Source organism: Macrobrachium rosenbergii, chromosome 14 (assembly GCF_040412425.1).
Source record: "Macrobrachium rosenbergii isolate ZJJX-2024 chromosome 14, ASM4041242v1, whole genome shotgun sequence".
In the NCBI taxonomy this organism is placed as follows: domain Eukaryota; kingdom Metazoa; phylum Arthropoda; class Malacostraca; order Decapoda; family Palaemonidae; genus Macrobrachium; species Macrobrachium rosenbergii.
In genome coordinates, this window is record NC_089754.1 from 54,428,304 (window position 1) to 54,453,175 (window position 24,872).

Consider the following 24,872-nt stretch of genomic DNA (forward strand, 5'->3'; position numbering starts at 1 on the left):
TCATATGTTCTAAGTTCTGAAATTACCATTTATACAAGTGCATGTTATTTAAATGACCATACTGACAAGTCATAGCTTAAATCAGGGCACTGTAAGTGGCATCGTCGCCTCAGTCAGAAATTATCAGAAGCAACAAGCTCGCTGGATTTGAACGTGGGGTTGAGAACCATATCCTTGGAAAAAACTATTTTGTGTCGTCAAAAGTGGGATGTAACCAACTCCCAAAATAGTTTGTCAGAGTCGCCTCGGACTCAAGTCATACACAAGATGAGGGTTAAAAACCAAGGAAAGATGCCTGTGTCTTGTACTGATATCAGAAGAATATGTGAGGGGAAATTCCTGCCTGCAAACTGCTGTGAGTCAAGTGCAACGAGAACCCCTTGGTCTTACTAAAATTTGATTGGAGTCAACAGTTTCCAAATCCTAAACCAACTGTATGCCAATTTTTTCATCCTTACCTTTCATGAAGATTCAAAGCTGTGACATTTGACCCGACTTTTCCATGCTTGTTGTGCAAGGTTTGTTGTGCCTCGTTTCAAGAACATTAATACTTTACTAATCGTCCATAGTGCTTAAGATTATTTACTCCAAAATAGTATTTTACATACAACTATGAAAGTAATAGTATTATAAACAAATATTTTTATTGCTGCAAACCATCCCCTCATTAGAACATAATACCTCAAATGTGAAGGACAGACTAACTGAGGAGTGACAAAGGTTTTGCATGTTCAGTAGGTGAAAGATGCCAAGATGTTTTGTGTAGAGATTAGGTGAAGAGAAGAGGGAACTGTTATAAGCAGGTAGATGTTTGGCAAGGACTTCCTCGCAAGGACTGCCTCTTAGCAAAGAAGCTTTGTAAGTAGTAAAAGTCTGAGCACAAGTTCACCAAAGGCTGAGTGTACCTTCTCATTAATATGGATGGACAGAAAACAAGCATAGGAAAATCAGGTGCTTGATGATCAGTTAGATGGAAGAATGGATATGTGCCTCCATCCCCTCAATCAGCACCACATTGACAAGGGGTCTTGGGAGTAGAAACAGTGTTTCCATGGGAAAAACAGTCACATGTAATAAGGTATGCAGTATTACCATGCTGAGTTTGGCAAAATGTGCCGTAAATGGAGAATGATAATGTCTTAATGGAGTATGTGCAAAAGTAAAGAGAATAGGAAGGTTGTGGTCACGAGATCCAAAAGAAGATAAAGTAAAGTATGAGTACAGAAAAATTCTAGAGAAAACTTAGATTCTTACCATATCTGTTGGCATTATAAGGCAAACCCCAATTTTGTGGTGTGCATTCTGGAAAATTAAGAATGACCCCAATTTCCTTAATGTTCAGGTCCCTCCCACTGCAAGTTATTTTGAAGCTTTTCACCAACCTGTACTCAGATATTACTCTTGAGAATAAACAGTAAACCCTTTAGTGTTAATAATTCTGTTAGGGGTCTCCCCACTGTATAATATTTATTTTTCTAAATTATCATAATTGCATAAGCATAGATTACTATCTTTTGTCTTTTTGTCACTTCTTTTATACTATACTGTAATGAAACCCTTAGACTTGGTGGCTGCAGCTATACCCCCAACTGATGACTCTCCTTTGCTGCCATATATTTTCAAATTCTGGAGTGTCTAATATTCGTATGCATTTCCAGGGTTCTGTGGTTACGCTTGGTTTTTACTAAAGCCCATTTCCATATTAAAAATGTGTGATAAAGAGGGAATAAATTTATTATGGAATTAGTAGGAATTGAAAGTTGTGTTTAAGGACCTGAAGTTGAGTACTCATGCCATTTGGTTTCTTCTCTTAGTTACAGTTTCTTTATTGTTGGCTTACAAATAACTGAATTTTGGCATTATGTTTTGCTATGGCTTTGAAGTAGGATAATTATGTTAACAGCATTTTCTCATTTTTTCATGACTAACAGGGTTGTGCCGTAAGTACTCCTTTGCAGTCTGTTCAATTGATAGTTTATTTCATCGTAAAGGCTTTGCCTGAACTGTATTTTTGCATCAAGTTTATATATAGATTCGAGTTTGTAAATGCAGTATTTTTATAATGCAAAAACGAACAGTTATCGTAAGATGCCTTAACCTATTGCACCATGCTTTTACTGAACAGAATGCTCCCACTATTCCTGGCACCACCCTCATCACAAGAACTTGGACCTTTTCAGAGCTGCAATCCTACATTGCTATTGTGACTAGCAGCTGGTTGAGAGGCAGTGGCACCTCTAGATAAGGGGGAGCCCACAGCCTTTCTGAGCACTCTCATTACCCATGGTTTAGCTCCTATCTTTTCCCAACACTTCTACTTCTTCTGAAGGCATTCCTCTGCCCTAGGACACAGCACCTGCAGGTGTAAAGCAGTGATCACTTCCCTCCCCCCTCCTTGCCAGGTAGCTTTGTCAGGGTACTAGCATCCTTGCTGGGGTGAAAAGGCAAGTTAGGGGAAGGCAGGGGGTACATTGGTAAAATTTGTTAACTTATAGGAAAAGTAAGGAAAGAAGTGATTCCTCTGCTGGAAGAAGCTTGATGTCAGTTTAGTGTCAATGAGCACAGCCACTTATGATGGGAAGACTGGCTGTTGAAGGGAAGCTTCCTCTGCAGTTGCGAGTTCCTTGTCACCAGCACTGATGAAGACAAACTTGCAGGATCTCCTATCAAAGATAGTTGCCTTTGTAGCTGTAGAAGTACTTTCTTGCCTAACTTCTTCTCTAACTCATCCTGGAAGAGAAGGAGGATGGAACCTGTCCTAAACAAAGTGTAGCCTATTGGCACACATCAGTCTTATGGAGAGATCATGTGTCAAATCACACACACACACACACACACACACACACACACACACACACACACACACACACACACACACACACACACACACACACACACACACACACACACACACACACACTCTCTCTCTCTCTCTCTCTCTCTCTCTCTCTCTCTCTCTCTCTCTCTCTCTCTCTCTCTCTCTCTCTCTCTCTCTCTCTCTCTCTCATTCCAACAAATTTGGAAATGTAGGAGAACGGAAAAGGAGGGAAACAAGAGGACGTAGACCAGTACTTTAGGATGATATAGTGCTGACTCCACAAAGGTGAATTGGGAGGGCAGCACTGCTGAGATTTTTATGCTACAGAGCTGCAAAGTGAAATAAGGGTAGATGCCTGAGACTGGGATGAGTGTATGACCAAGAACAGTAGGAGCATCCTGTTCAGCTAAAACCAGTTGCTGCAGCTAGGACAGTTCTTCAAAGAATAAGGCATCTTATGATTACTGTGTTTTATTAAGCAAATCCGTACTGCAATGAATATATAGATAACTTGCATAGGGATGACATTCCTCTTAAATATTAAAAATAGGTACAGTATAATGAATCTGCTTATCTTGGCATTAGCTCAGGTTGTTAGTCAAGAGGCCAACAATTAGTCAACAAGGAATAAGGTCAACTGCATAACCTGAGGAAGGGCAAACACTATGGAAAAAAGAAAAGTTTTAGTGAAAGGCTCCTCTTGTAGCTAGTATTAGTAAATGTAGCTAGTATTAGTAAACCAGGATTAAACAAATCATAAATGAAGTTTAAATATTCAGTCGAAGACAGCAGAGAAATGTATGTACAGTAGTAAGAAATAATGTACTGTATTAAGGAGTGCTAAGGAATGCCAAAGGGGTTTATAAACCATGTTACCTGAAAGCTGTGTATGTACAGTATTTTTATACAATGGAGAAAGAAAATAAGAAATTCACAGAAAGAACATTGCTTCCACAAATGCCTATGCATTTCTGATAACATATCTATTGTTGATAACAGGACCTGCTTAAACTCGGGCATAGAGTAGATCTGACTATTGTGATGATACTGAGAAAGATAAAAAATGTTGCTATACTGTATGAAGATTTGTTGCCGAAGTTATATCCATGTTGATGTGGCATTCTTTTTCTTCTTTTATTTGTTACTGGTAGGCTATATATCTTTAGCCCCTGCCAACATCAAAGAAGGTATTTCCATTATGTTTGTATTTTAATTTAATATACTGTATTATACTTTTTTTCTCACACCGTATTTACTTTCATTTTCCACAAATAGGCTTCTATAAACTCTTGATCAATCATTATTCCTCAAACCCTTCTTGGAAAAGCAGAGATCCTCCTGAAATCACAGAGATGAGGTACCGATCTCCATAGGTCTCCCTCAGGCATGCATGTCAAAGACCTTAGTGTGTAGGCTAATACTTCAGTTTGGAAAAGTACTGTATATTTTGCTATACTCACTGGACTGTGTATTATATGTTAAAGTGTTCCAAAAGCATGCATATAAAGAGGTCTATCCTCTGTTGATATATGAAATTGGTTGTAATTATACAGTTACAGTATTAGGTTACAGAATTTAACATGCTTGTTTTATCTAATATTACACAAAAAATAACCTTTTTCAAGTGATTCTTTAGTACTTTGCTATGTATGCACACTGAGTAGTGGTGTAAAGCATGCCGGTACCTAAGTTCACATTGAATGTTGCAATAAATACCTTTAATTTTTAAAATTGTGAAGCCAGTAAATTACACTTATGGAACTTTGCACTCTGCAATACAGTACAATACAGTACAGTATTATCACTTTCAGGAAACATAGATGAAGTGTGGTGTCCTTACACTGGTAGTACTCATTTGCATACATTGCATCTATTCAGTATGAGAACAAGAGTTATCTAATTTTAGTTTAAATTCTTGTCTCCATGTCTGAGAACTGTAATCTTCTGGAAGAATTGTATAAACTCAAGAAGCTTCTGCTCTCTGAAAGAAAGGAATTCAAGTTTTTATCCTTACAATTGGGAAGAAATTTCTATTTGTACATTTCAGCAAAATTAGTATATTCTAATATTTTAGCATTTCAAAGCAACTTATGTAAAAATTGTACTTTCATATTATACATTGGAAATAAGAATGTGATGTCAATTGTCTCCTATAAATTAAAACCATTTTCTTTGCAGGTACTGAACGTGGTTACGAAAGAGTGGAGCCCATCCTCAAGTTCCATGTAGGATCTACTTTGTTGCACTGGGCAGCTTCAAAAGGTTATGACGATCTTGTTGCTGACCTCTTGGCAAGAGGACTCACTGTGAGTGCAATAGTGTGCACACTTTACTGCTAATGTCCTCTTTATTGCTGACTCAGTACTTTAGCTGATTATCTGTTATTGTTTTTAAGGAGACCACTTGAGTCATATTTCTAGATTTTGGTCATGCCCAAAGAATATGTTCTTACGTAAGAGATGAAAATTGTATCAAGGTGGCAGGCCTGCTCTGAATTCAGTTGGTCCCATAATTATCCTGAGCTGACTAAAGTCTTAATTATATTTCCAGTAGGTCTTTCTGTTCGCAAGTTATGTGTCAGTTATGACAGTTACCTCTGTCACAGGATTAGATGTGTTCACAAAATATAAATTTCTTTGGGGTACTGCAGATATTTGACTGTAACTTCATTGCTTTCTGTCCTTTACAAATATGTTTCACTTGGTCATTTCCTACGTAGTTGTTCAAGTTCTTCAGCTCTGTCTTGCTCAATTTTTCCCCCCTCACTTAGAAGCAGCTCCTTTTGGGCTAGTCATGTGAGTCAAAGGATGCTACTCAGTATATTGTATTAAACTGCTTTATGATGGTAACGATGGTACTGAACCACTATGGAAAGAATTTTGAGGATAAAGATTTTGCCTAACTGAAAACTGTAGGAGAGACTTGCTGCTGCAAATATTAAAATAATGCTTCAGATGTCTTTTGTAAAAAATGAATCAGATGCTGTTGGAAGTTATAACTAATTCTGTCTAAAAATTATGAAAATTTAGACTAATGATCCAACCTTAGCGTGATACCGTGTGGAAGGACCAGTTTAGGTATGTGGTGACATATGTTACCACTACAGATACTATCAGAATTTTCCTTAAAGTTGCCATGAAACAAATAGAATTTACAGATTGCATGAAAGAAAGATAATTCATAACCAAAATAAAGTTATGTGTCTGCTTCATTTCTGGGGACTAAGGATGGCCATAGATGATTAGAATTTTTGTACAATTCTAAGCATTGCAACAAAATTTTGATTGTCTAGAGTACATATTGAAGGTACCTTACAAATACTGATGCAAAATTTTATTGATATATAAAATATTACATAAAAAAGTTGGTCTTTTAAGACCACCCAGTGTTGGAACTTGGTAATTTTCCTTGTGGTATCACTCAATGTACCCAACCATGTGACTCAGTATTCTTTAAACTTTATTTACAAATCAACAAAATCTTTAGAAAGTTTCATTGTCATGCCACCAGAATTCATGTCCATATATAAATGAACAGTAGAAAATTATTGAACCCTAAGGACATGGCTTAGCTTCTTCACTACGTCATATATTTTGAGAGATTGGTTTAAGATAAATCTAAGGAAAAGAGAAATAATGGGGACTTTGCAAAAAAAAAAACGAAGTGACACTAGATGGCAAAAGGATTAATGTAGCAGGGATTTTCAGATATGCAGGGTCAGTGATATCCAGAACTATTTCCCTGACACTGTAGTTGGAGTTAATGAAAGATTAAAAATGATACCATAAGGGACATAATTAGAGTTCTCCCAGGGAGATTAGTTCATGATAGTGTCCTGCATCCACCAGAAGAATTTGAAGACCCAGACCTTCTTAGATGAGAACTGTGAGACAGGAGGCTTGAGATGCATGTAGATTTGTGTAAGTGAAAGCTATGGAAGACATTAATGGCAGAATTTTATGGAGGCCTTTTATATTACACAGCAGTGATGATGATATGTACATGATAATACATATTATGGAGTAAAATTTGTTTGATTAAATAGGGAAAGGTCACATTAAAAATTTATTTTGTACACATTGGTATCCCTGCGATTTGCAAGGGTGGCAAAGTCAAGGATTAATAATAATAATTAATAATAGAGGAGGTTGAGTCTTTTGTCAGGCTTCTTGCCAGTATAATCTGACAGGACAGTTTTCAGTTTGGGAGAATCATTGCATTTACAGTATTGCAGATTAGTTTTACAGATTAGTTCAGAAAAACCACTTTTATAGACACCAATAGGTCTTGCCAGAAGAATATACTGTATTTGTAAATGAAGTAAGTTGGGACAGTAAAGTTAGGAAAATTCGACCACTAAGGAAGGAGAGACCAAAGAGAATGAACGGACAGTAAAAGGAAGAGAGCAGTGTGGGTGGAGCTTGAGGGTTACTACAAAAACCCATTAGTGTCATCTTCAGTTTGGCATGCCTGGCACACATTCAGTAGTACAGAGTTCCCCTGAACTGGGGTTGCCAGTAATAGCAGCCGTATGCATTAGTGATTCTTTATTATTGTTGATAACATTTGGAATATATTGAGGGACTGGGGGACAATTAATACTGTGCAATAAAACTGCAACATGTAGGCATCTCCCTTCCAGGTTGACGCAGGTGATCGTCTAGGTCGCACACCTCTAGGACTGGCGATGTGGGCTGGTCATACAAGCATTGTGAACACCCTCCTACAAGAAAAGGTTGCTCTTTCCTCTGAAGGTAGGCTGTGGGTTTCACTTGAAATCTGAAAAATATATGTTTGTAATGAACATTTATGTATATCATTGCTGTTGGAAAAATTTTAATTTATTTTTGATAATGGATCAGTTATATCTTAGTTGTACGTCCAGACATTTGTAGTTAGTTTGCTTGATATTGAGTAAAGTTTTTCTAAAGAATATTTTGATAATTATTGAAACTTGCCAAGAAACTTTTTTTTTTAAATACTTCTGCTGTATTCTCATTTACTTTGCAGAATATACCAATGATGGGAATTTAATTATATGAAATACAGTACATTCATACCATGTATAACCCATTAGCTTGATAGTTCCATTCAGTTTACTAACTATGAATATTTAGTGTCATCCCCGAGTGTCTCGGTGTGTGCAAATGGACGTAGCTACAGTTGGGGCAGATTTTGGGGTTTTAGTCATATTTGATATAAGCATATGTATGTATTTATTAGATAAACAAGTCAGCACTGCAGTAGAAAATGTTAGAAACAACTAACACGGCAATACTGTAAGAAATACAGAATAACATTTGCTGCACAGTTACACTGTTAAAACATGGAGCAAACGTGACATCTCCATAGAATCTTAAAAAATTGACATAATAAAAAATTTCCAGATTTATTAAATTCTTTCTCCTGTATAGTACTGTTTGTCGGTAACATACCACAATTTTACTTTTGTCAGCTAATAATGTCCCCTTAGAGAAGGGAAAAACTACTGGTATACTTATAGATAAACAAAATTTTTGTTTTTATGGTACTTTTGTTTGTTCTATTGTAACTAAGTATAATTAATGTTGATGAAGAATGTAACCTTTGGCCTCTAGAACATGCAATAAAGTTTTGAGAGTTACTTCAGAAAAAAAATAAGCATTGACTCAGTTTTATCATCCAACTGTGATACAGTATAAGGTTTGTATGTAAAATAAATGGTTTTAGTTTTTAAAAACTGCCTTCATGGTCACTGCATTAATCAAGTGTATGCCTGAGTGGTTTTTCTACATCCTTCCAGACAAGGACTGGCGTTGCATATCATGTGAAGAAGTCGGCTTGTCTATAGTACGGGTAGTAGAGGAAACTGCAGTGTGCTCTTTGAATGCATCACGTGACGATGGCTTTACTCTTCTTCACTTGGCAGCTCAAAATGGTTACCCTAACATGATGCACCGATTACTTTCACTCAAAGTAAGCGTAGTAAAATGAATTTTCTTTTCAACTATTTCATGATTAATCCAAGTTCGTGTATGTGTGATTTTTTTCAAAATTATCCGGAGAGTGAATGCAAAGTAGAAATTTTGTATAACTCCACACAAGGTAGATAGCGGCTATAACCAAATACCATACAAAGGAAAATTTATCTCGGTGAAGTGCACTTTCGAAGTACTGAAACAACATTCTTTAGGGAGAAACTTGTTTTTAGTCTTTGATGAATATATATAAATGATATTACTGTACTTTAGTTTTGTTCATATATCATTTGGCATGCATTTTACACATACATTGCTTATGCAGCACAATTACATATCATATATTTTTAGAGTTTTTAACATGAAACAGAGTTTCAGACTTGAATGTGTTTCTTAATTTTTATGCAGAAAGTGGTTGTGCATGCTTAAGATAGAACTCTTTGTTTACATTGCTTATACAGCTTCTCACCCTCTTAGAAAGGGGTTAAGTACTGACAACCATGTTTTATATAAGTCGTTTTAAGTTGGACGCCGTAAAGAATATGGAAAGCAGAGAAGACTTACAAAAATTCACAGGAATCTGTATTTTATTGTTTTGAAATGCCAACTTCAAAATTTTAAAAAAGAAATACAGTACATTGGAAAGAGAAAAACTGAGAAGTACCTTCTATGTTTAAACATAACCTTTTCAATATTTAAAGAGTTTAATCTTGAAGATCTCATAATTTATAATTTTTAGCATTTTATCAGCAAAGTATCGTGGGTTTTGTATATACATTGGAAATTTGTGTAAGCCACAATTATTATTGCTGTACTATGCACTGATATTGTTGAAAGCGATGTAACAAAGACAATGTACAATTTGTGATTGTTATTTATCCATACATTTTCATTCTGTTTAGTACTTTACATTTGAAAAGTACTTACTAAATAAATCCTTGTATGGTGAGGGAAACTGACTATTTATTTTATATCTCCTCAGATGTCAACAGACGTGATTAATAATCAAGGAGAACCTCCCCTCTTTGTTGCAATCCGAAGCAATCAGCTTGCTTGTGTACAGCAGCTAATCAATGCTGGAACGCGACTCAGCATTGTGGACAATCGAGGTGGTTCTGCTCTTCACATGGCTGCTAAGAATGGCAATGTCACTGTCATTGACATGCTACTAACTACCTCAGAACTTGAAGAACGAGACATTGATTTTAATCGGTGTGACAACATTGGATATACACCCATATATTACGCGATAAATGCTAGCAGGTAAATATTGTTATGATGTGAAAAGTTGCTTCCAGATTTATTATTTTATTTAGTAAGAGAAGTTTCTTATTAAAGATATTTTTTAGTATTTTATACATTAAAAACTCATAAATTTTGGAAACCATTGGCTACTGTATACGAAAGTACCAGAAATGCTATTAGGGAGCAGATTATAAAACTGAATGTTTACATTACAAACTCTTGTATCAGTTTTTTTGCCCCATCTTGTTAAATCCTGAAAGACAAAGAAGAGTGCACAAACCCAGACTGTATGCTGTCATCCTCCCAGGCTCATTCTTCTGTGCAACTCTGCTATGAGCAGATTCATATTGAGTCTCTTCCAAGACTAGCAGATATTTTGCATGAACTGTGGTTTGCCATTTCTTCATTTGGATGGTGGTTTGTAGAGATTTATGATTTTATAATTTATTTTATGAGTGGTTCTGGGCTTGTGTTACTGTGAGCACTGTTTTCCATTGTTTCCTTTGCTTTCTTTGATTGTTTAACTTCCCATTTTAGGCCTATTTTTAATTACCATAGTCATTGGATTTCTTCTGTAGTAGTTTTCAGTATGTAATGATTTTTCAGTTTTAATTTTTGACATTAAGTAGAGTTTTTCTTGCCTGTTTCAGTGTAATGGGTTAACCTTCAGTTTTCCATTTCGTAGTCGCATCATCATTTTTTTGAGTGATTTATTTTGCATTTTTAACATCCTAGTTTAAGGTTTATGATTGTATCATGTTGTGATAGAGAACTTTTCAAGAATTTTTGTTCTTTCGTGATCTGTAATAATTCCTTATTACTTGTTCATGTATATTCGTGAGGATTTTAAAAAGGGCCTTTTCATTATGCCTCACTGTACTTCTGAGGATGGGGCAACAGTGTTCCCTACTAAAGGCGTGCCAACAACAAATTATTTTATACAAACCCATCAGTCATATGATATGCCACATTCACAGTCTACAATATCGCCAGATTCGTGCATATGCCACTTTGGTTCATAGGTAGGATCCATATATGGACCCTCTTCTTTCTTAATTTGTTTGAATTCAAAGCAGTAAGATTTGTAGGACTGGGAAGCAGGGAAATTATTATATGATGGATGGATCTGTATATGAAAACTGATTTATTTCATCATATCCCTGTTAGGTTACGTCAGCCTTCTCTGTGGTAACAGTCACCTTCAGACACATCTCAGATGGTCCTTCTTTCCACCTTTATGAGTATGCATGTAGGTGTCTGGGCACCCCGTAGTGGGTCTGTTATTGAACAGCATTTTTGGTATCATTACCCAAAACATTTTATTTAAAAGCCAATCACTTTTTCTTAACTTTTCAATTTGGATTTGCTTTCATCTTGTTTGGTGTTGGTATATTCTGACAACTTCATTCTTTTCACCTTAAAAGTGTGTGTATATATTCACGGGCCAGAACATCTTGGTAATTACCCATATGTATCACCAGTCTGTAAATATGATCATTTATCATGAACACATTTTTTTTTCAGGTCATTCAAACACACTCACATACATATATAAGTTGAAAATTTAGAATAGGTCAAATAAACTCTTCAACCCCATTCATGCTATTATAAATATCACTTCATTACTGCCTACATTGCACCATGAAAAGTACAATGTAGGCATCAACCCTCAATAGGAGTGTTAGGTAATGCAGTGTTGATTATAGGATATTTTCTTTACACAAAATGATACTATAATTCTGACGGCACATATTATCAAAGTTTCCATTTTCTTTTAAAGGTATGACATTGTGCAGAGATTCTTGGAATACAGCTTAGTGAAGAAGCTTCACCCTAAAGCAACAAACTCAGAGACACTTCTACAATTTTACACTGAAAGAAACAACCTCGGTCAGTACGACAATGCAGTGGTACGGGTTTTAGAGTGCGAAAAATTTCTCCACCGGGACAAAGCAAGTGCTGAAATGTGTCTGCGTGGGCAGCTAGGGACCACCGAAGCTAGCTCAAAGGCCCGCATGCAGCTACAGGCTATGTATGAATCGACAAGAGCTCAGAGGCACTGCTGGAATTTCTGGTTTTTCCTCTCCTGTTTTCTTCTCCCTTCTGTCTTCTATTATCTGGATGTATATACAGATATCCTATTGGCAGTTGAGTACTATAGAGATGCTTTGGAATCCACTGGAAACACAACAGCCGGAAACACTACGTATGAGGACAAGAACAGAAGTGTGCTTGAGGTGCAGGAGGTAAGATGTGCAGATGTATAGTTATGCATCATTTAATCAGATTTCCCGATTCATTTTATAACCAATTGTTCTCTTGTGAGTTTTATCCCATTTGTTAATCTTTCTATTAATTGGCTGTAATTTTTCTTTTGTAAATACTTTAGATTGGACATTTCTCGTTTTGTGCCAAAGCTTTTAGTTTTTTAGTTTATCCTCGCACGTGTCTACCTTAGTTCCTCACCGTTCTTCAGTCTGTTATATGCAGTGCAGTACATTCAAATTTCTTGTTATAAAATCATTTTTACTTTTTCAGGAATATTCTTCAGGGATCATGGATATATTTACTGACATCACCGATTCACCAGACAAGACAAACTTTGTTTTGACCGTTTTCTTCATCCTGTTACCCATCTCCTTGCTGTCTATGTGGAACCTATATATCCATGTCACACAGCCTGACATTTTACCTCAGTTCCGTCGCCTCCCAAGTTTCCTGCGCGTTTCAGTGTACACCTTCATATTCCTCACGCCACTTGCCCCAGTCATGGCTTACTTGGAAAATACTTATGCTCAAATGAAACACATGAACGTCACTGCTAGACAAATGCAAGAGGTTAGTACTATCAGTTGAAAATTGTACTGAGATATTTATTTGTTGTTACTGTGCTTGTTATGGAAGTGCACCACAGGTACATTCAAGTCTTCAAGTACCTCTAAAATATGAAATGCTGGATAACTCAAATGTTATTTATTTATTATAAATTAGATTGGAAAGATCTTTGAGTCACATTTCTAGACTCTCACAGACCTGCCCTAAGATTTATTTGTAAATAATAAACTGACAGTTGGAGGAAGGGAATAAATGAAAAATAAGAGACAGAAAGCTTTGCAGTTGGGGGTTGAAGGGTTGCTGCAAAGAACCTTTTTGTCTACAGCTTGCTAAAATAAGGTACACTACTGTATAAGTGGTAATCCTTGTATTTTTAATTTAAGTGAAACCATCTCTATGCAGTTTATATACAGTAATTCAAGAGACAGCCCATGTATTTTAAGCAAAAATCACCATAAAAGGGTTACGATTTCTCATGTGTAAGTGATGATGTAAGTTTGATATCAGGTACATAAACTTTGCTAACAATTTGTGTATATTTTTTTTTAAATTACCATTTTTAAATTAGTAATTATTTTTTTGTTTTCCTAAGATATCGGGCTTGTAATTTTCATGTTTACCCTATCACTGCAGTATTCACTCGCAAATATAAAAATATTTCCAGAGTAATCAAAATTACTTTATAATATCTCTAAGTAGTAAAAGAAAAATCCTTTGAAAAGTGAAAAATGGAAAAAATCGTAAATAATTGGATTCTGAGATTTTTTTTTAGTAGCACTAACAATTCTAGTATGCTGGAACTGCAACTTCATATGCTACAATATTGTTTATAGTTTCGAACTTAAATTTTTATTTCTGTGTACACATTATGTTATTGTAAAGGTATATTATTTTGTATATTTTAGCATTTGTTGTTATGTGATCTTGCACTTTTCTGTTTTTTTTTTTTTTTTATAATTGTGGCTGATGATGGAATGCTGGAACTGCGTATACGCAGCTGTAAAGTACGTACTATTTAGCCAAATATGTGAATAAGACAATGCGTTTAACATTGTTAAGCTTTTAAATGATTTATGCTGTACGTTTCATTACTGTACATTATTTTATGTATCTTAACATTTGTTTTTATGTGATTTGGCACTTTTTCATTGAGTTCTGTTTTATATGGTGTTTTAACATTTGGTACTAACCTGTGTAAAGTCACATAAGCTGAATTAAGTTGATTTTTATTTTTTTGCATTAATTTTTAACGAAAACTACCTTAACATCAAAACCCCTTTACTAGAATCATCATAACTGGAGGTACTACTGTATTGTATTTTTAGACAGGTTTGACTCGAGAAAGATTGCCTGTTAGGCTTATGAGCCTTTTTCTCTATCAGTAAAAAAAAAATTATTTTCTTTGAGTTACAGCTGTCAGTTTTTTAAGTGGAAGGTTTAAATATCAAAACATATGTTTTTTAAGCACATGGAAACGTCATTTTCAACTTTTTCTTCTGATACAGGTTGATTCTAAGTCATACAATAGTTTTCCATCTCATGGTAACACCAAAACTTATCGACATCATATGCGTGACCAAAAAATCCGGAAGTATTACGACCTGAAGCATGTGGCTCAGATGCGAGTAGCTATAACTAATGTGATGGAGGCCACACTGGAATCAGCATTCCAGCTGATCCTGCAGCTCTACATTGTTGGTACTCGATATACAGAATTAGACAAGGTAGGTGTTTATTATTTTAATGCTATTGAACATTGTTTTATGTCAGTTGTGCCTAGCATTTAGAATCCTTTTGTCAGCTATATTGCATTTTTTCACCTGTAACCCTTAAATCATCAGTAGCCCACATCTTTGGTTTTAGAGTTTTCTAGACACTGCACTCTTTTGTTTAGCAGACAGAATTAGAATGGTAGTGGTATTAACCATACATCACTTGGATCTGCAGGTCCATGGCAGATATCCGCCTCACTTTTGGTGCATCTGGAGTGCTGTCAAGAGGCAAACAGAATTTTTTTTTGCTCGAGGGTCTTATGTAGCATGTAAGGCAGTTGACTGCCACAACTCCCCATGTACTGCCTGCTGACCACCTTCTCCAGATTGCCTGGTCATAGTAACAGCGCAAGCAGAGGTTTACAGCTCGCTGATACATAGTATCCTTAAGGAAAGTCTTGGCACTCCAGCATCCTTTTGTCCTTGAGGGGTGATGCAGGCTTCGATAGAAGTAAGGACTGTTGTGCTGGGCATATCATGGACAGAGGTTGATACTGAGATTGCTCAGGGACTGAATCCTCTTCTCATGAAAGGGCAGACTCGTAATGAATGCTGCCATGACCATGAACAGGACCAGGTCTGCATGATTGCGGAGACTCAGGATAGCACCAGCAGCATTGACTGGACATACATGCCAACTATAGGAATGGGAGACTGTAACTTCCCAGATGCTTAGACCCAGGATGGCAGTGTCCCAGGCATATGTGCTGACGGTAGGTGCAGAAAATATTGGTCACCCAGGTCCCTGGATCTGGAATAACAGCAGCAGCAGTGCCCTTTCTGACTTGCTAAGATGAGGATCATGAGATTGTAACCATCTAGGTGCACAATCAAAGGACAGTGGCAGCAGTAGTGCAAGTGTGGGTGTTCCGACCACATCTACCTGAATCTGCAACCCCAAAAACCACAGATTCAAAAGGGCTTGAGTATTAGTGATCACAGCATCGCAAAGTTTCATGAAGTCTCCGGGGCCATGATTTTGTCCATGGGACTTCAAGGGACAGTGGATAACTTTGGACCCTTACCTTGAGCATCCACAGGGGTAGACTAGGACAGTTATGTTCTTGATAGGGGACCTCTGACTTGTAGTCTGCTGTGTGTAATGTTCAACCCCCCCCCCCCCCAAAACCTCCACACTTTTTTTTTTCAAAAAAGCAATAAATATCATATACTCCATGAAAACTTAAATTGAAAGTGACAATTATTAATATCACCCTTAATTTCAAAACAGGACTGCAATTCGTGCACTCATCGAAGTGATAATTGATATAAACTTTTAATATACAAGATATGTCAAGGTACAGTATTTAATTAATATAAGCTTTTAATATATAAGAAAGGTATGGTAAGGTACTGTATTTAAATGCACTTAGAATCAATAGTTAAAAAAAAATAAAAGGACTATATAATGGTTAACAATTAAAAGGAAGAATGCTCAATTTTTATACAAACATTTTCTACTCACTATATTAAGGTCCACTCCCTCCAACTATTTCAAGCCCTTGTCATAAAAATATGAAAGTCCTTCGCTACTAACCCTCTGGCAGTGAGCAGAGGAGTTAGTTTTTGTTGTGCTGCCTTGCCTTTGTAACTAATTTTTCAAGTAAATTTGCTTTTGGCAGACTGTAAAGGGATTTATGGTTTCTTATCATTTTACGAAGCCTTGCAAATTTCTGAACTCTCATAATTACACCTTGCGCAAACAGAGGAGTCTGTACGTGTGAAGTGTAGGTAGTGAAATATTGAATAATAAGTGCCATTGCTACAGTACTGTAATGTAATACTACCCATAAATTTATCATACACCAGTGAGTATAAATAATGAAAAGAAACCATGTTTCCAAAAAGCAAAAGCAAAGGGTACCACATGAATAAATAACATGCATTTAAGCAACAACCAGTACCAAGACTGGTTTAATGATTCTGTTTGAAAAGAAAATAAACTATGACCATAAAGGCTTAGTGGAGAAGCAAAGCTTACCGAAACTAACTTATGGCTTTATGGGCAGTGTAATCCCAGAAGCATAACAAACAAAACCTTAAGTCATTAGTGAACTCTAGCAAATGCTAACTTTAAGAATATACTACTTAGCCTACCTTACTATCCACCATGGAGAGAAGACCGTCTATTCCAGTTTTCCAACCTCTGCCTTCAGTAAAATCAAGGAAGAATCTCACTCATCGCCTCATCACATGATTGGAGTAATGCTCATAAATCACTCAAAAATGAAAGGTAATAAAAAAGTAACCCTCTATAAAGATTACAATGACACCTGGTTGCCAGATGCACTTCCCACATGTGCACAGTTCCTCTGGTTAACTGCAGTTTTCTTCCTGTGTTTTTAGGGGGGCTCCTGCATCTGGAACAGTTGTGTGGTGCATTGAAAGGGTTAATAATAAGTAATGGGTGTGTGATGTAACAAATAAAAGATATTTGTAATGTTTTGAGTGGTTTAATGTCACTGATTTTCTGTGTAATTTTTCCCCATACAGCTTACATAAAATTTTACCTTATTACCGTGATTGGGATTGTATGTGTGTCTTATTTTCTTCTTTCTTGTTACAGGTGAAGGATGTAACTCTTGGGTCTATTCTGTCCCTCTCTGATCGAGGATCAGAGACGCAGCTATCAAAACAAGTGTTCTCCGTTTTGATATCACTGGTTTCACTGACTTGGTCTTTCACCTCTTACCATCGTTTCTCGAAACTAGGTGGTCTCACCATCCTCAATGCCTTGCCATTGCTTTTTGCCATCTTCTTTCAGGTATGTACTGTATCACGTAGTGCACACGGTAAATCTCAGTATATAATATTTCTGTCACGACTGAGAGGATCATGTGAAAAATCTTGTAGTTTAAGACGAATATTATAATGAATAGCTTTTGTATTGTGAATGGATTAAATTGGTGTGCTTTAACTTTAGATTTCTCATAGGAATTACTAAAGAAGTATTGGGAACTAGTGGGTTTAAAGACAAAATATAGTACTTCAGGCTGAGATCCCTGGCTCCTCAAACCAAAGATATTTGAGAGCATAAAAAATTCATAAGAAAGTTCATGGGACTCCATAAAGAACTAAAGGAATTAAAGCCCCAGGATATAGCTTTGTATTAATTCGTAGATTTTCAGAAACCAAGTAAATATACAAGAAATTTATTCCCATACTAAATTTTTCAAATGGTGTCATAGCAATTCATAATACCGTATAGAGAAATTCAACCTAATTGTGTTCAGTATTTTAGAGTACTGTTTCTGTCTGTTGATTGTCTTTGAAGAAGTTCAAAAGATCTTTGCACATTTAATGCTTGGTGCTTCATATTGGTATGATTTGTATTTACTGTCTTTTTGTCCCTGTGTGTGTCTTAGATGAAGTAATAGATTTGGCATTAGATTGATTTTTTGTGTAACAGAAGAAGGAACAACTCATCCTCTCTCAAAGGCAATAAGAGAGTAACTGATGAAGCCACGGAGCACTGTTTGGGTTTGGGCGGTCCCACGTAACTCATGACTAAGGACAGATGCCACTAGTCCCTTGCATATGCAATTTTGTTGATTTTACCGGATTCAAGCTGGCACTAGAAGTGTTTCCTAATGTTAAGACCTCAGGTTTGTTAGTTATGAAAAATACAAATTAATTTAATAAATTTGTCATTTTATGGTAACTGTTTTCATGTAACTCATTCAACGAACTGATTATGAGACTGTAACTTTGCATTTTATCTGATCTTCAGATCATTTTTGGAATTCTAGGATGTTAAATAATATAGGCAGTCCCCGAGTTATGATGGAGATCTATTCTTACAGTTTGTTGTAAGTTGAAATTCGGTGTAAGTTGGAACCATAATAATCGTAATAATATATCAGCTTTGGGTCATATACAAAGTAGAGACAATACAATATATGTATACAAAATCTAGATACATGAAATAAAATAATAAAAACGGTAATTGGCAACAAATATAGTACCTAACATTAAACAATATATAAAAATTTTTAAAAAGTGAAAAATTCCAGCATGACACCGCCTGACCCAGCATCGTAACTTCGGAATTTTTGGTGTTTGTCAGAACCAGATATTTTAAGGATATTTTTGAATAGTGTTGTAAGATCGGAATGGCGTAAGTCAAGACCGTCGTTAACTGGGACTTATATTTATATAAACTTTTGCAAAGTAGTCAGACACACTAAGGTGAAATGCATTGAGAATGTTTTTTCTTGTTTCATTACAGGTTGTTTCTCGGGCCATAGCTTGCACTCTGTTCACTCTGGCATACACATGGAAAGTCTTTGTTGTTTTAGGTATACATTTTGTGGTGGTCCTCGTATTCAAGTTGAAATTAGAGGAAAGGTGAGTGTGCTGCTAACTGATTTTGTTAGTTTGATGAATGGAAAACGTAGTTTGTTTTAACTTTCTTTTTTTAATTTCTTTGCCGAACAATTTATAGTTTACTACAATTTTTGAATATGAGTTCATGTTCAGTTAGTAGTTTCTAAGCATGAAGCTCAACTTAAAAACTTTGATGTGTGTGGCTCTTAATAGTTTTCTCATATCTAGACTTTGTACTCACTTTTACTGTATAAGGATGCAGTGAAAGATTAATTGTACCTATAACATTCACCTTCAGAAGTATGTTGAGGCACTGAAATGATGATGGCAAGAGAATTCTTTTGCTGGAATTATGGGCTCTTCTGTTCTTAGTTATGCCCACACCCTGATCCTGTTTATGCAACAGTTCATGAAAGTGACAGTCTTCACTCTGATTGCATGTAGAAATGAGCTTCCATAAGATTATATAGCATTTGTGATTTTTGCAACAACAAAACACATCAGTCCAAATTTATTCAGTTTATCTTCAAATATTTACAGTTTTATAATTCCTTTGCAAAAATCTTAAATTCAGATGTACGTATCTGTCTTGCAGTTGTTATTCAGAAGCAAAAACCAAAATTAAATTTGTTCACTTACAAAACCACTAATGTACGTGTCCTGCGTTATGTAAAAGACTACTATGATCATTTCAGAACTACAGTATTTGCAATGATTTTGTAATTTGTGGGCAGTTTTGAAAAACCACTGTAGCATGTTTTTTCAGTTGACCTTGTTTCCTTCTCATTACTGAAAAAAATGGAGACTTTCCAAGGAAAAATGTGATTAGGGTGGAAGAAGGTGCCACAGATCTCTTGTCACCACATGCAATGGCATCATCACTGAGTTTGCCTTGTGTTCAGACAGTTACTTGAGCTCTGAAATTTAAGAGAACCAGATGATCCGGGAGCTTTTGTAAGTGTATGTTCACTCCTGTTGTGAAGTGTTGGTTTATACATTTTTTTGCAGATCAGTTGGAAGGAATAAAGAAAGAAGGGCATATGGAAGGGGCACCCAAAAATCACGAGGGTAAGAAATTGGATGGGATTATGATTTCATTGTGGCATTATTACTTTGGGAGCAAAAGCGTGGACACTCCTCATGGGTTAAGGACTGGGCATACTCTCATAACACTTGCTTGATTAATTCAGGGATTTGGCAACTTTCATTAGTGTGGTGTATGTCTTGAAACTTGTGGTGGGGTTGTGGTGGTGGAGCGTGCCACTGCATGTAGAAATAGTATACTAACCCACTATATTTTTTTAAAGAAAATATTTGCAGTTTGAAGCAATATGGTTGGTTTTGTATTGGCTAAAAATTTATTTTACCAGAAACGCATTATTTATAATATTGCCAAATTTTGTGGTTCGCAAATCCCAACCACCACCATCTTTTGTTTAACAAATGAAGTAAGAGATGCAGTTAACAGATGGCTCTGTTCACACATGCCATGCACTGTAGCCATTACAGTACCTACAGTTCTTTGTAGTATACCTTTGGCCCTTAGCTTCGACTTCTTACGTTCCTTTTACTATGCCTCCTCTCATATTCTTTCTTCCATCTTACTTTCCGACCTCTCTTACCTTGTTTCAATATTATTTTCAGCACTGATTGACCTCATAGGTCCCACCACTAGGCCTTCAGCCTAAATTTTATAATCCAATTTCAATTCAGAAGTAGTTGTAAGAGAGTGGTTCTTCATGGAACTTCTTAATGACAAACTAGTTGTAAGAGAGTGGTTTTTCATGGAACTTCTTAATGACAAACTACCAGGTGATTTTTTTGTAGCCAGAATGAATCCACAGTGGCATTTGCCAACACAATGCCCTCTTACCATGCTAAGAGCAGAGGTTCTTTTGTGCCCAGTTACAGCAATACAATTTGATCATCAGGGTATTAAGTACTTCAGGCAATGTAAGTCCAAACTTTGATTTTCCACAGGCCACACTAAAAGCAAGTAAAATAGGACACTGTTAGTAGCTCAAAACATTTATCTTTTGGGCATATAGCAGTGAGAAGGGTGGCAATACAACACACATTTAAAGTGGGGGTGTACAAGGGTTACAAGCCATCTCCTTTCCCATGCTTTTAAGAGAATTATGGTTGCTAATTCAGTTTTATTGGTTGCCACTTGTAGGTGCCACTATTTTTTTGCAAGATTTTATTTTAGGGACATTACTAATAGGTGACTGGGCTCTTACTTCTTGGAGCCAGTAGTAGCTGTGGGACAGTTGGTTTCTGATGCATCCCATCTCATTATGGCATTCTTCAAGGTGTGATTCTTCAAGATTATTTGTTGCCACGCCTTTTTACATGGGTAAATTATTCTTATCTTCAACATTCCACCAGAGTTCCACATGAATATTCCTTTTATCTTACAAAATTACGGATTTGTCCTTATGTACACATCTTCCTCATTCATTGCAACAGTACATTTGCTTTTCCAAGTCCCTGGAGCTTCTCACAGCAGATCCTGAGAGTCTCAGTGAACTAATTCTGGGGGCTAGCTGCTTGATCCCCCCATGTAAATTGTAATTTGGAGTACAGTATAGTATAAGTACACACTGTAATTTGTTCATGGCAAAATAAATGTAATTTTTAAAAACAAAACTAATTATTTTAATACAAACCAATTTCAGTTCTTATTATTAGAGCTGCTACTTCCTCTGTTGTTTGTTAGATAAAAGATGGATGTGTTTGAGATGTTATGGACCTTGAAATTGGGTTATATTGTGAGTAATAGGTTTTTATTGTAAAAAATTAATTCTGTTTTAAAGGAAATACATTTTTTTATTCCAAATGTTGAAAGAACTTATTAGCCAAACGTGGCCCTCAGTACCATGGTTTAAGAAGCAGACTCATTCTGAAAAAATTCCATCAACTTACGGTATCTTGATGATTATCTTCTTTCTCATGAAAGATGGAGCTGTGGTACTTATGCAGGCACAGGAAATAAAAAAATATCTTATCCATAGTTTGAATAACCAAGAATGTATTAATACATAAAAAAACCTGCAAGTCTAGGCATTATAGTGTATAAAAACCATTAAATTTACCATTTTGTTTTACCATGTTATTATTTTGTATCGTCAAAGAGGTAGGATAAACTGCTAGGCAGTAGCAGGTCTGCCACAGTAATTTTCAAACTTAGGTTTTTTTTTAGTTATAAAACAATCATTAACAGTACCTTAATGCTTGTTTTGGAAAGAAATCAAGTGCCCAATTGTTTAGTACAGACATGAAGTGCTACTTTAGGATAGTAAGACTCCCTCACTATGGGGTGGGGGGTCTCTTTCTTACTTGTTGAGAGCTCCCACTATTTGACTACCAATGACTGAGAAGTGTGCAGCAACTAGAAAAGTTAGGCAAGGGACCTAGAATTTAAATCAAGATACTGGCTTATGAACATTGAGCGGCTGAAAAATGGGTCGTTAAAGTTTTCAGAAGAAAATGATGGGAAGTTGGAATCATGATGAGATAATCAACAAGTACAGTATAGAAAAAATAAAGTTAATATAATCTAAAATATATTCATAGAAGCTCATCAATAATCCTTACTGCCATAGCTAAGCTTTAAAGACTGTCAATGCTAGCAGTCACGAGGCATGTGATAGAATGAGATTAGCAGATTCCGTCAACTGATGATTCCAGGTTCACACTTGCAACCAGTCACTTGTAGCTTTCCTGTGTCTTTAATCTTTATGACTTCAGAATGGGCAAGTCTGGGGACATTCCAGTTGTGATTTGGGTTCAGTATGATTGATGGGTTGGTATAAACATCTTTTTCTCTTGATTTTATAAGGATTTGAATTGGCTAATTTGCCAACCTAGATCCAAACCCTGGCTGTTTGGGGCTTCAATGAAATTGGAAAGTGGAAGTTGATCGTACATTGCGTAATTTATCATGACCAGCAAATTAGATTTCGTGTTTTCGTGACAAGTGACACCTTAGATAAAATCCTAATCCATTTTTTCTCATTAATAAGCTCTATGCATTACCTGTATCATTCTTCACATCATAAATATTTTACTCCGACTTGGAGTATGAAGCTATAAAGACACTAAATCATTTCTGATTTTATAACTTAATGCCTTGATTTCTTTTTTATTTCAAAGACTATTCTCATCCTCTGGTTTTGTTTGTTTTTTGAGAATGCACTGAATGTAGCCTTTAATGTTGGTGTGATTTTCTGCAGTGTTTGTCAGTTCATTACCCCTCTCATTGACTGTATATGACAGGACTATACCTTTTGTAAATCTAGTGAAATTATGTGTATTACCAAGAATGGAGAATCATGTAGATGTGTCAAATCAGTCATGATTTCATGGAAACAGGAGTTTGAAAACTTTACCAGTTTAAAAAAGATTTTCATCTGAACTTTATATCGATGAATATGCTGCTTTTTGTTGGCTTGATTGTATTTCATTACTTCAGTTTACAAACCAGTGGTTAAGATTAGTTTACACCAAAGTGGCATTAACTTGCTATGCCGTGTTATATTTCTGTATATACTCTTTGTTTTCTATATACTCTCTGAACAGGAGGCAAAAAGAAAGTAAAAATAGATTGGGAAAGGAAGTAATGGATACTAGGAACTGATTCTGTTCCTTGTCTCCTGCCCAGATAGGCATTCTTGTTGTTTAAGAGGTTGCACACTGAAACTGACTTTTTTCACAAGACTGACTTGAAATTGTCCACTATCCAAGATATCAGTCACAAGGTAGACATAGCACACTGGTTAAAACACCTAACAACAAAAGCAGTAATGATAATAAAATAATTAGTGGTGATGGTAAAGCAGTAAAGATAGATGGGCGGATCACCATAACAAATCATGGAAAAATGAAGTTGATATTGAAATGGAACACTTATTATTCTTGAAACATATCAAGTCATTTTGATCAGGTGATAACTCTGTATTTAATTAACAGTTTGGAATAATTAGGGGAATTTATTCATTTTTCATCTATTAATGAACAAAAAAAAAAAAACGTAGCGTATATGGGGGCTACTAAAAATTTAAAACTGTCAAATAACAGATGTCAAAGTAAATTTTATTCCATGTTATTCTCTTCACTGCATATGAATTTTTTAAATGTGCAGCTGAAATATTTGTGTACAAATCATGCAACTACCTTACAAAACACTAATAAAGTGTTGGTGAAAATATGTGTATGCAGTATATAAAGATTGGGCACTTTCTTTTGGCATACTGTGTGATTGCAAAACTATGACATCTTGATAAATAGCACTTTTATACAACGTATTCTTTTACATAGGAAGTTAATGATATGGCCAAGGTTTGTAGCTTGAATTTTTGTGATAACTGAAAATATTTTTTTTAAACCTAGAAGGAAATTTAGACACAGTATTAAGTGAAGAAGAATTTTTTGTACAAGGTTATATTTGGGCTGTGGTTATTGTCTTTGTATGGTGTCCTTCTGTGCATTTAAAAGAAAACATCAAAAGTGCCTTGCTTTTAGTAATGATGTTCAGAAAATATTAATATGCCTCGCATTTCATAATGCTGTTCAGAAACTATCACAATTCTTTGCATTTCGCAATGCTGTTCGTAGTTGTCAATCAAAGATTTACTAAGGCTGTAGTCCTGTGAAGATTGTGTGGCTTCCTGTAAGGATTGTGTAGTGTAATTACTGCTTGATGTGAGGTGGATTTGTTTTACTTTATTTTTGTCAGTAATTCTGTGAACCATTTTCAGTAATGCATAAGGTAATATGTCGTGTATATTTCAACAATATAAAAATCTGTTGTGTTTGAATTTTATGTACTTGTTTGCATTGTAAATAGCAATAAGTTTTGTATTTACTAATAAGAATCCAAATAGGGCTTTGGTTTATTTTGCTAACTGGCTAAAAGTC

The 24,872-nt window shown here is 35.7% G+C and overlaps 2 protein-coding genes across 10 annotated transcripts in view; one reads left to right on the plus strand and one right to left on the minus strand.

Annotated features, from left to right (window-relative positions):
- Positions 1-24,872, plus strand: part of LOC136846157 (uncharacterized) — a 72,681-nt gene that overhangs the window by 28,252 nt on the left and 19,557 nt on the right. For 5 of the 7 annotated variants that reach the window (XM_067116926.1, XM_067116929.1, XM_067116930.1 and 2 more), the window contains 10 exons: positions 4,997-5,124; positions 7,461-7,572; positions 8,601-8,773; positions 9,758-10,038; positions 11,801-12,266; positions 12,559-12,858; positions 14,361-14,579; positions 17,194-17,391; positions 18,856-18,974; positions 19,962-20,021. In XM_067116926.1, coding sequence (XP_066973027.1) covers positions 4,997-5,124; positions 7,461-7,572; positions 8,601-8,773; positions 9,758-10,038; positions 11,801-12,266; positions 12,559-12,858; positions 14,361-14,579; positions 17,194-17,391; positions 18,856-18,974; positions 19,962-20,021 — 2,056 coding nt within the window. The remainder of the gene's footprint in view (positions 1-4,996; positions 5,125-7,460; positions 7,573-8,600; positions 8,774-9,757; positions 10,039-11,800; positions 12,267-12,558; positions 12,859-14,360; positions 14,580-17,193; positions 17,392-18,855; positions 18,975-19,961; positions 20,022-24,872) is intronic. The other 2 variants (XM_067116932.1, XM_067116933.1) reach the window with 1 other exon arrangement.
- Positions 7,460-24,872, minus strand: part of LOC136846158 (probable serine/threonine-protein kinase DDB_G0280133) — a 67,127-nt gene continuing 49,714 nt past the window's right edge. For 2 of the 3 annotated variants that reach the window (XR_010855335.1, XR_010855336.1), the window contains exons 3-4: positions 16,725-16,987; positions 7,466-7,597 (exon numbers count right to left, since the gene is read on the minus strand). The gene's annotated coding sequence lies outside the window, so the exon portion shown is untranslated. Of the gene's footprint in view, positions 7,598-16,724; positions 16,988-24,872 lie in introns of all 3 variants that reach the window. The other variant, XR_010855337.1, reaches the window with a different exon arrangement.